Source organism: Phodopus roborovskii, unplaced genomic scaffold (assembly GCF_943737965.1).
Source record: "Phodopus roborovskii unplaced genomic scaffold, PHOROB, whole genome shotgun sequence".
In the NCBI taxonomy this organism is placed as follows: Eukaryota; Metazoa; Chordata; class Mammalia; order Rodentia; family Cricetidae; genus Phodopus; species Phodopus roborovskii.
In genome coordinates, this window is record NW_026126482.1 from 10538432 (window position 1) to 10550897 (window position 12466).

General features: G+C 48.2%; 1 protein-coding gene across 2 annotated transcripts in view; it reads right to left on the reverse strand.

Annotated features, from left to right (window-relative positions):
• The window catches only part of Syk (spleen associated tyrosine kinase), a 75406-nt gene that overhangs the window by 15294 nt on the left and 47646 nt on the right, over positions 1-12466 (reverse strand). For both annotated transcript variants that reach the window (XM_051194279.1, XM_051194278.1), the window contains exons 4-8: positions 10829-10967; positions 9410-9491; positions 8872-8903; positions 7391-7459; positions 87-174 (exon numbers count right to left, since the gene is read on the reverse strand). In XM_051194279.1, coding sequence (XP_051050236.1) covers positions 87-174; positions 7391-7459; positions 8872-8903; positions 9410-9491; positions 10829-10967 — 410 coding nt within the window. The remainder of the gene's footprint in view (positions 1-86; positions 175-7390; positions 7460-8871; positions 8904-9409; positions 9492-10828; positions 10968-12466) is intronic.

Below are 12466 nucleotides of genomic sequence, written 5' to 3' on the forward strand. Positions count from 1 at the left end.
TGGAACAGTGCCAGGAAGTTGTAAGCTGACTCCACACACTGGCAAGTTTCCGTTGAATGTTTACTGAGTAAAAGTGCATCTCTCACCTCTGTCTGGGGCCCAAGGCCCTCCTGTTGGCTCATAGGGGTTGAAGGACACAGTGCTCTCTGGACGACTCCCTTGGGGTGGGGCAGGCTGAAGCACACAAATGAGGACATGTTGTCATTTCTGCACAATGCCATTATTTTCAATGAGCGCAGGTTAACTTAGGCAGGGGAGACAGGGAAAAGGATTAAGAAGAGGTCAGAAAAGCTTATCTCAATCTTCAGGCAACTGTTCAGACCTGAGAAGGTTAGACAGGCTCATGCCTTACAGCTCCCACCTCTGGCATGGCCTCAGAGCTGGAGGGAGAATCCATTCTGTTTATTCCAGCAGAACTTTCTTCATAGTCACATGCCCTTCGCGTGCCTTTCCCACCTCCCAGAAGATGGGAGGGTCTCATACGTTCCCTGTGGGTTCATTTCTGCCTTTCACTTGCCCTTCCTCGTCGAATTTTATGTGGAAGGTACTTAGAAAGTGAAGTCAGGCTGTGTCCACCGTTTATGCCTTCCGTACAAGTTCAGGCACAATGCATGGATGCCATAGGGTAGCCCAGCCCAGTTAGCTGCAAGTCCCATTGAGGAAGGCTACATCCTGCCACATGCCCACCCCTACCCTGTGCACTGCTGCCAGTGCTGACAATGATAAGAGAGTGGTGATGGCAAAAGGCATGTAACGCCACGAGAGAACTCTGCTTTCTGGGAGGAAAGGAACTCAACCCTCACTGGCCCACACACACTGGGATACCCACTCATTGGATTAACAGTGGTTTGTCTCATGAAGCAGGCAGAGAGGGGGACCTCCTTATATTCCTATGGGTTTTCCATTTGAAATATTTTTTTCTCTTTTTCTGACCCACTTCATCCACGAATTAAAACAAGGTGATGGCTACTAAACTTGCCTCACAAGCAAACCACTGTTCAATTTTTAACCCTCCTCTCCTCCCACGTTTATTTTATCTTGTGTATCTATTTACCTTATCAGAGCCACATATTGCCATGAAGAATTGAGACAGCACCAGATTTGGAGGAAATTTAAAGAAACAGAGACATTCAGCTAACATTACACAGCCACTGTCTAGAAGCACACATTAAATTCTCATGTGTCTCACTAACATGACATCCCCATGCATCAAAATTTAACAACAGAGTCATACTGTGTCATCACCAACACAGGCACTTATGTCCCAAGATACTTTGACTTCCCAGCTTCATGGTGTTTACAGGCGTGAGAGGCTGGCAATGCCTGTGGAAAAGGGACTTTCAATGAAGTCAAAGGACATCTGGTCTCAGATGTCATGGAGATGTCATTGGATGCGTTTTCTTGTGTCTGTCCAAACACTCCTGTTGGATCATGTAATAGAACTAACCATGACAACAGAGCAGAAGTTATGCAAATGTAGGCGTTAAATCAAAGCTCAGTAGCTGGGCCAAGCTAGTAATGGATACTTAGGAAAAACACACAACACAAACATGTGAAAGAATGGATGTTGGATGGATAGGTGTGTGAATGTATGATGTATGTATGTACAGATGGATAGACAGATATGTGGGTATGTGGATGCATAGGCTGATGGATGAGTGGATGGACAGATAGATAAATGGATGGATAGTTGAATAGTTCAATTGGTGGATGGACTGATGGGTGAATGGATAGGTGAGTGGACGGTTGGTCAGATAGATTCTAAAGTAACCTTTTATAAGTGGGAGATGTGAAATGCAAACTTCCATAGTTTAAAATGAGTTCTCTCCTAAGTCTTTGCACTCAGAAAGGGAAATAGGCCCAGGTAAATCTCTCGTGACCCTCTTAAACTTTTATATATGACTTCAGTAGCGCTGGGTGTTGCTTGGATTTCCCTTACCATTTACCCTGCCATTGTTCCACCTAAAGAGAACTGTCCTGGCTTATACTCTGTAATTCCTACCATATCTACCTTCCCACTTTGCTTTGATCCTTCTATAAACAAACTCTAGCAGCAAACAGTTTTTAAAAGCCTTTTTAGTTTAGCATGACTACAATCTTAAGTCTTTTTATTTTTCCCTGTACACAAGAAAGTTCTGAGATTTCCAAGACAAACTCTGACCCATCATGTAGGTAAAGGACACCCCAAGATGGGGAAAACAGGCTTCACCCTTTCTGTGGCTGGGAAAGCTCATCTCCTGCCCTCTGCCGCTCAGAGCCTCATTCTGAGGTTGAGCCTCTCTGGAATATTCCCCAGAGCAAGAGGACTCCAAAAGGCTTGTTATACTAAACCAGCACCCACGATTTCCCAACAAATCTGCTGGGAGAGGTTTTTAAAGCAGAAATGAGGGTCTTAAAAATCACTGAGGAAAAAAAAAAAAAAGGCAGTATATCTGAAAAAAGTTGGGATCAGTGGCAAGGGACCCTGAGCATCCAAGCTCCTGGAGGGAGTTCTTATCCAGTCCGGCAGGTGCTATCCCTATGTCTATCTGATAGACAAAGGAAAAGACTGGTTATCTCCTTTGGAAAGCAGGACTCCATTTTAAGTGGCCGATGCTCGGGGTTTCATTTCCATGCTACCCAACACAAAGCAGCCTATGAGAATGAACGTTTGCGATCCAGAAAGTAGCCCCGACCCTCTAAGAGGTACATAACTTTTCTCATTTGGATGCGCCAGCCCTAGTACCCACCACCTCCCGCCTCACACACAAGTGGAGACCTATGGGTTTGGGGCACCCTACTTGGGGCATGTTCTGTAGGAGTGGGTGGTTTCCCACTGGGATGGTTAAAAGAGGAGCAGTTGGCTGCTTTATGACGTAGATGAAGACACAGGGTCCCACTTTCAGCATTCTTGGCACTTGGGAACAGGCCTTTGCCTGGGCCACTGCCACCACCAAAAGCTCTGGAAGCAAAACCTCTTTCAAAGGAATGAACACAAAGACACAACGACAAACAAGCGAGCGTGGGTCAGTATTAAAATGGAGGGCAATGTGAACTGTAGTGAGGCGTGCGTTGCTGGTCGACAGCACTGATGATAGGTTATCAGTCTCTCTACGTTGTATTTGGTGGTCAGCCCCCTTCGCTGCTACCATCTTTTCTGCACTGAGAACAGAGCTGTAAGGGAAGTGCTGGCAGCCTCACCCTCTCACCCCTACTTTCCACCAACACACAACTTCTAGGCGCCTCCCGGCGGTGTCAGCTACCCAACCTTTGGTAGACAATTATCAAGCTCTGTCACAAGGCATTACAAGTGATGATGCATTAGACATGCTTGTGTGTGCGCATGCATGATATGGTATGTGTGGCTGAACACGCGTGTATGTGCATGTAGGTCAGAAGTCAACCTTAGGTGTTGTTCTTCGGGAACCATCCACCCTTGTATTTGACACCGACTCTCCCCTGGCTGGGTGGCTGCTAGTCAGTAAGTCTTAGAGATCTGCCTGGCTCTGCCTCTCCAGGCCTGGGATGGCCAGAGTTTTCCACCACACTGAGCATTTTGTGTGGGTACAGGGGATCAAACTCAGGTCCTCAAGGTTGTGTGGTTGTGTGGTGAGTGTGCTTTATTGATTGCTCTCTCTCTCTCTCTCTCTCTCTCTCTCCTCTCTCTGAATCATTTTGAAGTGATTAGAAGAGAAAAGCACACTACCCTATGGAGCTGATGGCCTCAGCCCAGTGCCTGGCTTCCACAGCCTCATGTTTTACTTCCCAGACCCTGGCTTTTGCTCCCAGCTTCCTGCAAGTATTTCCAAGTGGGAGTGTGGCTGGTGACACTTCCCAGAGATCAAAAGCCAGCAGGCTGCAGAGCATGGGCTGCAATGAGCTGGGTGTGGTTCCCAGTGTCAGGAGGAACTCAGGCCATAGAGGTGTGAGTGTGCCCAGATGAGAGCAGACTCTGCTAGAAGGTGGGCTATGGTTAGGCTTGCCTGAAGAGAAGCACATCTCTAGATAATTATTCTTTTATCTCACGGCAAAGATCTAAGACCTGGCCCTTTCGGAGTACATTTTCTCAAAATCCCAGCCATCAAATTTTGTATCGAATAAAACAAGAAATCCAGAGACTAGTTCCTCAGGGAGGGTGCGTGACCCCGGGAAGCCTCTTCGTGGACAGGACTGTGGACACAGGCAGCCAACCCAGGGAAATGCCAGGATTCTCCACAGCAGTGATTTTATATGACTGCCGGTGCTCTTACGCCTTAGCTAAGGGTGGTTACACCCTCAGAATATGAAACACATTGCTATTTTCTAAATTTAAATCCATCTGTCTTGGGGCTAGAGAGGCAGCTCAGTGGTTAAGGTCACATCCCACCGTTGCAATTTGCAGAGGACCTGAGTTTGGTTCCCAGCACCCATAGTGGGTTGCTTATGACCCCTTGTAACTCAAGCTACAGGGGATCCTCTGAAGGCATCTGCACACATGCAGCATATGTTCACACAGACATGAACACGCATGTGTGAATAAAAATCAATTCATTAACTCTAATTGTTAGAGTTATTTCAGGGCCTTGTTGATGAGTTTTGTTGGTGTTGACTGTTGTTTTGCATGTGTGTGTGGTGTGAGTGTGTGATGTGTGTGATGTGTGTGTGTGTACTCCTGTGTGTGTGCATATGTGTGTGTATGTTGTATATGCATGTATCTGTATGTGCATGTATATGTGTTCATGTATGTGCATCTGTATGTGCCTCTGTGTATGTGTGTGTGTGTGTGTGTGTGTGTGCATGTATGTGTGTGCACATGTGTACATTCAGGGGCCAGAGGCTGATGTCAGGTATCTTTTTCAATCACTTCTCCACCTTGTTTTTTGAGACAGGATCTCTCACTGAACCTGGAGCTTGCCTATTTGGCAAGGGACCCTCCTGCCTCTGTCTCCTTAGTACTGTGACGACAGGCATGTGCCACTGTGCCCAGCTTTTTACATGGGTGACAGGGACCTGAACTTGGGTGCTCAAGCTTGAGTGACTAAAGCTGAACCATTTGGGCCATCTCTCCTGGCTGCAGCACTGGCTTTTTGATATGCCAACTGGCTTATCTGAGCGATCGTGAGTTTATCGGAGTCATGTGGAGACCCCAGGGTCAGGAGCATTGCTGCCGAGAAGGGGCTCTGCTGATGGAACTGTAGTCCCCAGCCAGCTGGCTTACGTCATGAAGACTATCCCCCGTGGGCCTGACTCAGTAAGTCGAGGGTCCTTAGACACAAGTTTAGACTTTCTGAAGAAAGACAGAAGAGGTAAAGGGAAGCTACCTGACCCCCACCACAGGGCCATGCCACTGAGTTCCCACACAGCTGTGGGCTTTCCCCTCTTGGCAATCTCCCCTGTGAACATTGTAATTGTTAGTTAGTCTGTGTAAATGCATAAGGAAAGTCCTTGTAATGAATATGTGTATAGATATATGCAGGTAATACATTTGCATGTGTGAGCACAGATATATGCATAAATGTACATATTACTTGTATGTATGGAAGTGCATATATAATATACAAACACACACAGGCACAGATATGTCCGTGTATGGATGTATATATGAGTGCATCATACAGTTTTATGTGAGCTCATGTGCATAAGGCATCTCTGGTGGAACCCAGGAGATGAAATGTGGGATGCTGGAAGGGAAGTGTGCAGAGCTGGGTGGGGACTGTGAGTTGGCAACAGGCCTTGGAGTAGGGCAAGTGGACAGACAGACAGTGTGGTAGGAGCACACGAGGAGTCAGGCTGAGGAGGAGGAGGCGCGAGCCTACTCAGTGCCCCATGGTGTTCTATGAGGGTTGGTAAGTGTGGTGTCCCATTCAGGACTATGGTGTCCGCAAGTCTAATGCCAGCCCACAGTGCTGTAGTTGCTGGCCTGAGTGGACTTGATAACAACACCTTCAAAAAGCTCCCTAAACAGGCGAACACTAAGTACCCCAGTTTCTGAGGCACCATGCTGTTTCCCACTGGGTTCGATGGACATGAGCTACCCCAGTCACAAAACGGGGCCCAGAGCAAGGAGAGCGAGTGAACCCAAGGCAGGCTCAGGCTGTTGAGCCAGGTCTCTGCAGAGCATTCGCTAGCATTAAGTATCGCTGACTGCACAGAGCACACCACGGCCTCCTGACTCCCCGGCCGCCATGTTGCTTCTTGTCTGTGTTCTTGTCAGCAGGATTAATTAAGATCCTCAAGTGACTGATCAACATAGGGAATAATTAGAGTAAAATTCTGGGCATTTGTGCCTTTCATTGTAATAAGTACTTTAGATATTCAACTCTGTGTGCCTATGCTTAGTCATGTGCCCACAGGCTTGGAAAAATATTAATACAAAATGAAAACAACTGTCAATAGAATCAACTTTACCTAAAGAAGATAAAAACAGATATGAAAAAAGCAATCTATACATATTATACACTCATATATGTGTGGATATACATATGTCTATGCATATATATACACACATACAGGTGTGCCTACCTATCTCTCTCTCTGTGTCTCTCTCTGTCTGCTCTGTCTCTGTCTCTCTCTCTTTGTGGTTCACTATAAATAAGTATTACATTATAAATAAGTATTACAAAGATCAGGGTGGAACTCTTATAACTTTGGGACTTGAGAGATGGAAGTAAGTTCAAAGACAGCCTGGGCTACAGAGAAAAACTCTGTCGCATAAAAACTAAAAACAAAACCAAAAAATCATGTGCTGGGACATGGCTCAGTGGTAAAGCACTTGAGTTTGATTCCCAAACCCTGAAAAAACTTGTTACTCGTTTAGTATGCAGATGAGTCACAGCACACACATGGGGTCAGAGGGCAACTTGCTGCAGTCAATTATCCTCTTCCACCATGTGGCTTCCAGGAATCAGACTCAGGCTGTCAGGCTTGGTGGCAAGGGCCTTTGGCCTCTGAGTCTTGACCTCAAGGTCTTCTTTTTATTCAGTCATGTAACAAAATACAAAAAAGCAACCTGCTGTCTCGAGGGCAGAGCACCTCTGGAGACCTCAGACCCCTCCTCTGTGAAGAACTTTATGTAGCAGATGTGGTGATGGTGCAGCATGTGACTCTGGATAAGGAAGGGGAAGCTGACTGTGACCGTCTGATGTGAGGATCAGCAGTCGTTGGTTGTGTTCATTTGAAATGACCTAAGCCACGTAGAGAACAAGGCAGCATGGTCTGTCTATGCAGCAGTAGCGATGGAGAATGTGCACACGGAACACGGAATGCGCTGTGCTGGGGCTGCTAGGCCCCACAGGCACACTCAGCACTGGGCTTGCGGTGGAGGCATGGAGGCAGAGCTGTGTTGGTAAGGGGGTAGGGAGCCAAGCGTGGTCTGCGTGCGGGTCTATCCTACCACTTAGTCAGGGACAGCAAGAAGGGGACACTTGAGCACCTTTTTGAAGCCAGGCTTTGGGAAGGAGTAGGATTTGATTCTTGAGATTATTCCACCCGGTGACCAAGTCTAGAAACCACAATGGTGAGAGGAACAGAGCGTTTAGTTTCAGAAAACACATGCAAGGGTATTCTTTGTCGTGACAAGCTACCTGGCCTTGCTTCTGAGAGCGCACTGCCGTCCCCTTCACCGGCCCCAGGGAAATTTCCTGTCAGGATTATTTGAGATGCTTCCAGAAGAGCCAACCATTTGGGCAGAGATGTCTATCTAGAAGGGTCAGTAAATGTTTTCCACAAAACCAAGGCTGAGACAGGAAGCCACCATGTTGTCTGTGGAAATCCTGTGTCTCAGACTCCACAAGAGACCCTAGTCACTGACTGCTTCAGTGGTGTCTCTGTTCAGTGGCAATGTAGTGACATTGTCATCTACAAGTCCTGGGACACATGCAGCCCTCAGGTCACAAGCTGGACATGCCTGAGAGGGAAAACAGATCTGCCTCAAGGGCACCCATGATAAACACCAGGTCCGTGAGAAACATGAGGACCCTCAAGTTTGCTGGTGTTTTAGCCAAGTCAAGGTCTCTCCGTTTGGTAACAGGTGCTAATCATGGAGTCAACAGTGTCAGCACTGAGTGCCCAACCATTCCCACTGGAGACAGGATGCGCGTTTGTGTTTTGTGTTTTAAGAGTGGGGCAGAAGTCAGGAATTATTCATGATGCTAATGGGCTGGGATGTCCATGCTGAAGTTTCTGAGACATGAGAAAGCCAACTCCTGCTAAGTAACAACCTTAGTACCAACTCTGACATTCTGGATGGAGAAGGGACTTGAGATTCTCCTCCTTGTGAGCATGATAATGAAAGGGGCAATCCAACACAGGGACATCAGGGGTACAGCCTCATCTAGTGACATGATGTTGGGTGTGGGCTCTGGCCAGGACTCCCAGACTCTTTCCTTCTCTGAACATTTCTCTTGAGTTCTTACCAAGCACACCCTCCCTCCCCTAATCATTACTCAAACTGATTTACCCAGGAGGTCAAGTCCCTAGTAATTCTCTGTCAATTCGTTTGGCCAAAGGAATTGATTGAGTGGCTAAACTCAAGGAGGTACCCATCTGCCCGCCCTGTCCTACTGATACACATGTCAGCAGGCCTATGGACAGCACACACATGTTCACACAGACTGAACGTGAACAATATGTCTCCCTTTTCTACATCTGACAGGTGGCCTTTCTGATCTAACAGTGGGGTTCTTCCTCATTCTGTATACTTACAGAGGACGAGGAGAAAGCAAGCCAGCCAAGAAGCTATGAAAATAGGCTAGCTTAGCAGTGGCCACAGGCAGGTGCCTTCCCAGACTCCTTGCTGTTCCCAAGTCTTCAGAGCTGTGCTTGGAGTTCAGAGCCTGAGCTAACTAACGCCCGACTCAACTGTGTACTCAGACACATCTGCTTCCCCAGGGAGGGACCTATAATAATACTCACCACAGAGTGGGCATTTGAACTATGTGGATGACCTGCAAGAAGAGTAACTCATGGTTACAGTTAGACAGTTACTGTTGTGTTCCTGAGCACCGCCCACTTGTCAGATCAGTCAGTACGACTGGAACATACTGAGAAGACTGCAAACTTTCTGCAGCAATACTTTTTCCTCTTTTACTGGGTTCTTCACATTCAATTAAGTAAGATTTTGTTGTTGTTGTTGTTTTGTTTTGAGACAGAGTTCAGGCTGGCCTTGAACTCACACAGATTGCCTGCCTCTGTCTCCTTAATGCTGGGATTAAAGGTGCGTGCGCCACCGTCCCTGGCAATACGTGCGATGAAAATCCACCCGTTTTCTTTAAAAGTTAGAGTGGTTGGTTATCCTTCAACTAACGATTCCTGGAATTGTAGTGACATCGAGTTTAATCACATGGTAAAACCAAAGCCTCATCCTGCTTGAGTTTGGAAGAGACAAGTCTGACACCAGGCTGATCGTGACCAGTGTCCCCCAAACCAGACCCTCTGTCTCCCAATCACTCACCCATCTGTGCACCGATCTTTTGACATGGTACGGTGAGGACTCTCAACAGTCCATCTGGCTTGTAAGAGTAATGTTCCACTAGCTGCAAGAGAAGCAAGGAAGAACGTGGTTAGTAGAGAGAGAGAAATAGGGACAGTGACAGTCACGTCCTCACAGACTTTAAAGCTGTTGGAACCTCAGACAGTCTCTTCCAGAGGTCACCAGGGGGATGGGCTGCGATGTCCTTGTGTAGAGACAACAGAATTTTTAGCCTTGAAGCCATAGTCACATCGATAATCAAGAATGGAGAGTGGCTGGATTCATGCTGTTCACTGCTTAGCTAACATTCTCCACTCTTATACAGACCAGAACCCCAACCCACGGAATGGCGCCACCCACCACAGCCTGGGTCTTCCCGCATCAATTAATGCAGTCAAAAGAGTCCCCACTGACATGCTCATGCGCTAATCCAGTCTACACAAGCCTTCATTGAGACTTCCTTCCTGGGTGTTTTAGCAAGTGTCAGACTGACCATTAAAGCTAACTAACCTTCACACCGACAGGTGATGGATGGTTCATTAGGGGTTTGGAGTCTCCGTACCATCTCCATCTTCTAGTCCTTGGTTGTTTGTTGGCTGAGATAGGATTTTTGCTAGGTAGTCCAGGCTAGCCTTGAATTTACTATGTACCTGAGGCTGGCCTTCAACTTTTGTTCCTTCTGCCTGCCTCCACAGTTAATGTAGCTGTGATGCCAAATTAAGGAAGCAATATGTGCTTGGTAGCCATTGTGGGGAGTTGTGTGAACAATATTGGGGTGTCCCTGCATGCTTGAGTTTCCCCTAGGTTTACTGACAGCTAGGGTGAGAATGAACCCTTTGCAGAGCAGGCCTATAGAATTCCTGGACAGGCTGCTGTCAGGAGCCTAGAGAGATTAGATCTGCCTCCCAAGCCGCTTGAACCTCCTGTGGGGGCTCTGCTAGCAGGGTAGTAGTCTCCTTTTCTAGGAGAGTAGTAGTCCCACATGGCTTATCCACCCTGGTGCCTGGTGTCACCCGGGCATCTCACAGTTCCAGGACCAGGGAACTGGTCCTGGACCAGGAACTGGGTCACAGCCCCTAGGTTCTTTCTTTGGTCATCTGTGGTTGTGTGTGATGCTATTCCTGGATGGCAAGGCTTCCTGTTAAATTCCAAACACTTCCCTGAAACACATGATCTTGAGGCACCAAGAACTTAACAGCTCTAGATGAAAATTTCTACAACTTCACCGACTTGATGACGGTCTCTGCGTCAACATTGTCAAACATGCCGTTTAGAAAACAGACGGGACTGTATGGGACAGATAGTCTTGTCCCTCCCCTGAGCCCTCCAGAGGGGAGTGAGAGTCAGAGACAGAGAGACAGAGACAGAGAGACAGGCATACCCACAGAGATCTATACACACCTGCCAGAGGGTGTCGAACTTCTTCCCCTCAGGGATGGAAAGCTTCCCTGTCTTGTCCCTGTCGATGCGATAGTGCAACACTTTCCCTTCGTGCAGCAGGCACAGCGCGTAGGAGCCGTTATTGTCTCGGGCCCTGATCCTGCAGAGAGAAGACACTGTATCACCCTCTACTCTTACGCAGGAAACAGAACCCTAGCTACAGTGGACAGCAGGTTCTCACCAGAACCAGCAAGTGGGCACGTGCTTGGCAGGCAGCACCCAGACCTCAAAGCCCCAGGAAGGCTCAGTATCAGAGCCAATGAGCCAGCAATGGAAATGTCAGGAGTTAGAGATGGACCATGACAGAGATCCAGCAGGCTGTGGAGTTCTGGAGATCAGTAAAGAAGCTTGGGGTCTGTGTAGTTCAGGGCAACAGGCATAGGCTTTAGGTATCTATGAAGTTCCTAGGCTCATCTCCATTTCCTCTCTCTCTCTCTCTCTCTCCATCTTGTGCCTGAGAAGGGAATGGTAGCTGTGTGGGATGAGCCAACAGAGGCAGCCTGAGGTCCAGCAGGCACCTGCAGATGAACAGAGGACTCCATTTCACTGGTATCATGAGCTACATGTAGTATTCCAGGCCTCCGTGCTGGGTGACGACACACGGGTGCACCTGTGCGCTGGGACACATGCACAGGACAGTCCTGTCAGGACAGGTGGAAGTAGGGATTCACACCTTAGGCCCCGGAGAGGCTGTGTTCTAGGCACCAACGGGTACGGTGTGACTCTTCCAGCCTTGCCATTCCCCACTTTCCGGCAATTCACACCTTCTGATCATGAGATCTGGGGAAGGGCGAGGCCTCTGCATTTGCTAAAACAAGGAAGAGTCTCAGAGCATTCAGCAAGTGCTCTGAGCTTGAGTATAGCCGAGTCAGGCCCCAACTGCCAGGAGGAGAAGGGAGTCTGCAAACTGGCCACATCTGCGCTGCTTTCTCCGGGTATAAGATGTCAAGACCACAGCCACAGCTCAGACTGAGCTGGGCCTTGGAACCGGATGTGACCTCACTTCCCTTTCTCCTGCCATGCGGCCCATCTCTTGAAAGTGGGAGGAGGTTGCAACTTTAAAACTATTTCCTTGAAATGGTGAGTGGTGTGGCACAGTGGCCAGGACTCCCTCCAAGCCCCTGCTTGAAGCTCAGGGCAGCTGGCAAGATAGACAAGATACAACTGGTGGAAGATACAGCCAAGCCCTCCTTGGCCTTCCCAGCCTGCTGGTCTGAAATTGTGCCACTATGGAAACAGCCCCTCCGTCCTGCAGTGAGTCACCAGCACCCTGAGGTGCCAACTCCTTTCCGATGGTCATTTGGCTGATGAAAGCCTTGTTGGTTACTGGGCAATGCCCAGCCATGCAATAAAACACCATATATGGACAGAGAACCCAGCCCCGCTCTCTAGGGAAGCCATGCACAACATGTGCTAGCTCTATTTTATAGACACCAGTGGCTCCCGGGAAGGGTATTGTGGGTGCAAACATACATGTAAGGGGCTGGGTGTGTGGCTCAGGGGTAAGAGCACTTGTTGTGAAAGCAAGCTGTACACAGCCACAAGTATCTCTAAGCGTTGGAGGGTAAAGACAGGCAGACTCCGGAGCTTTTGGGCTGA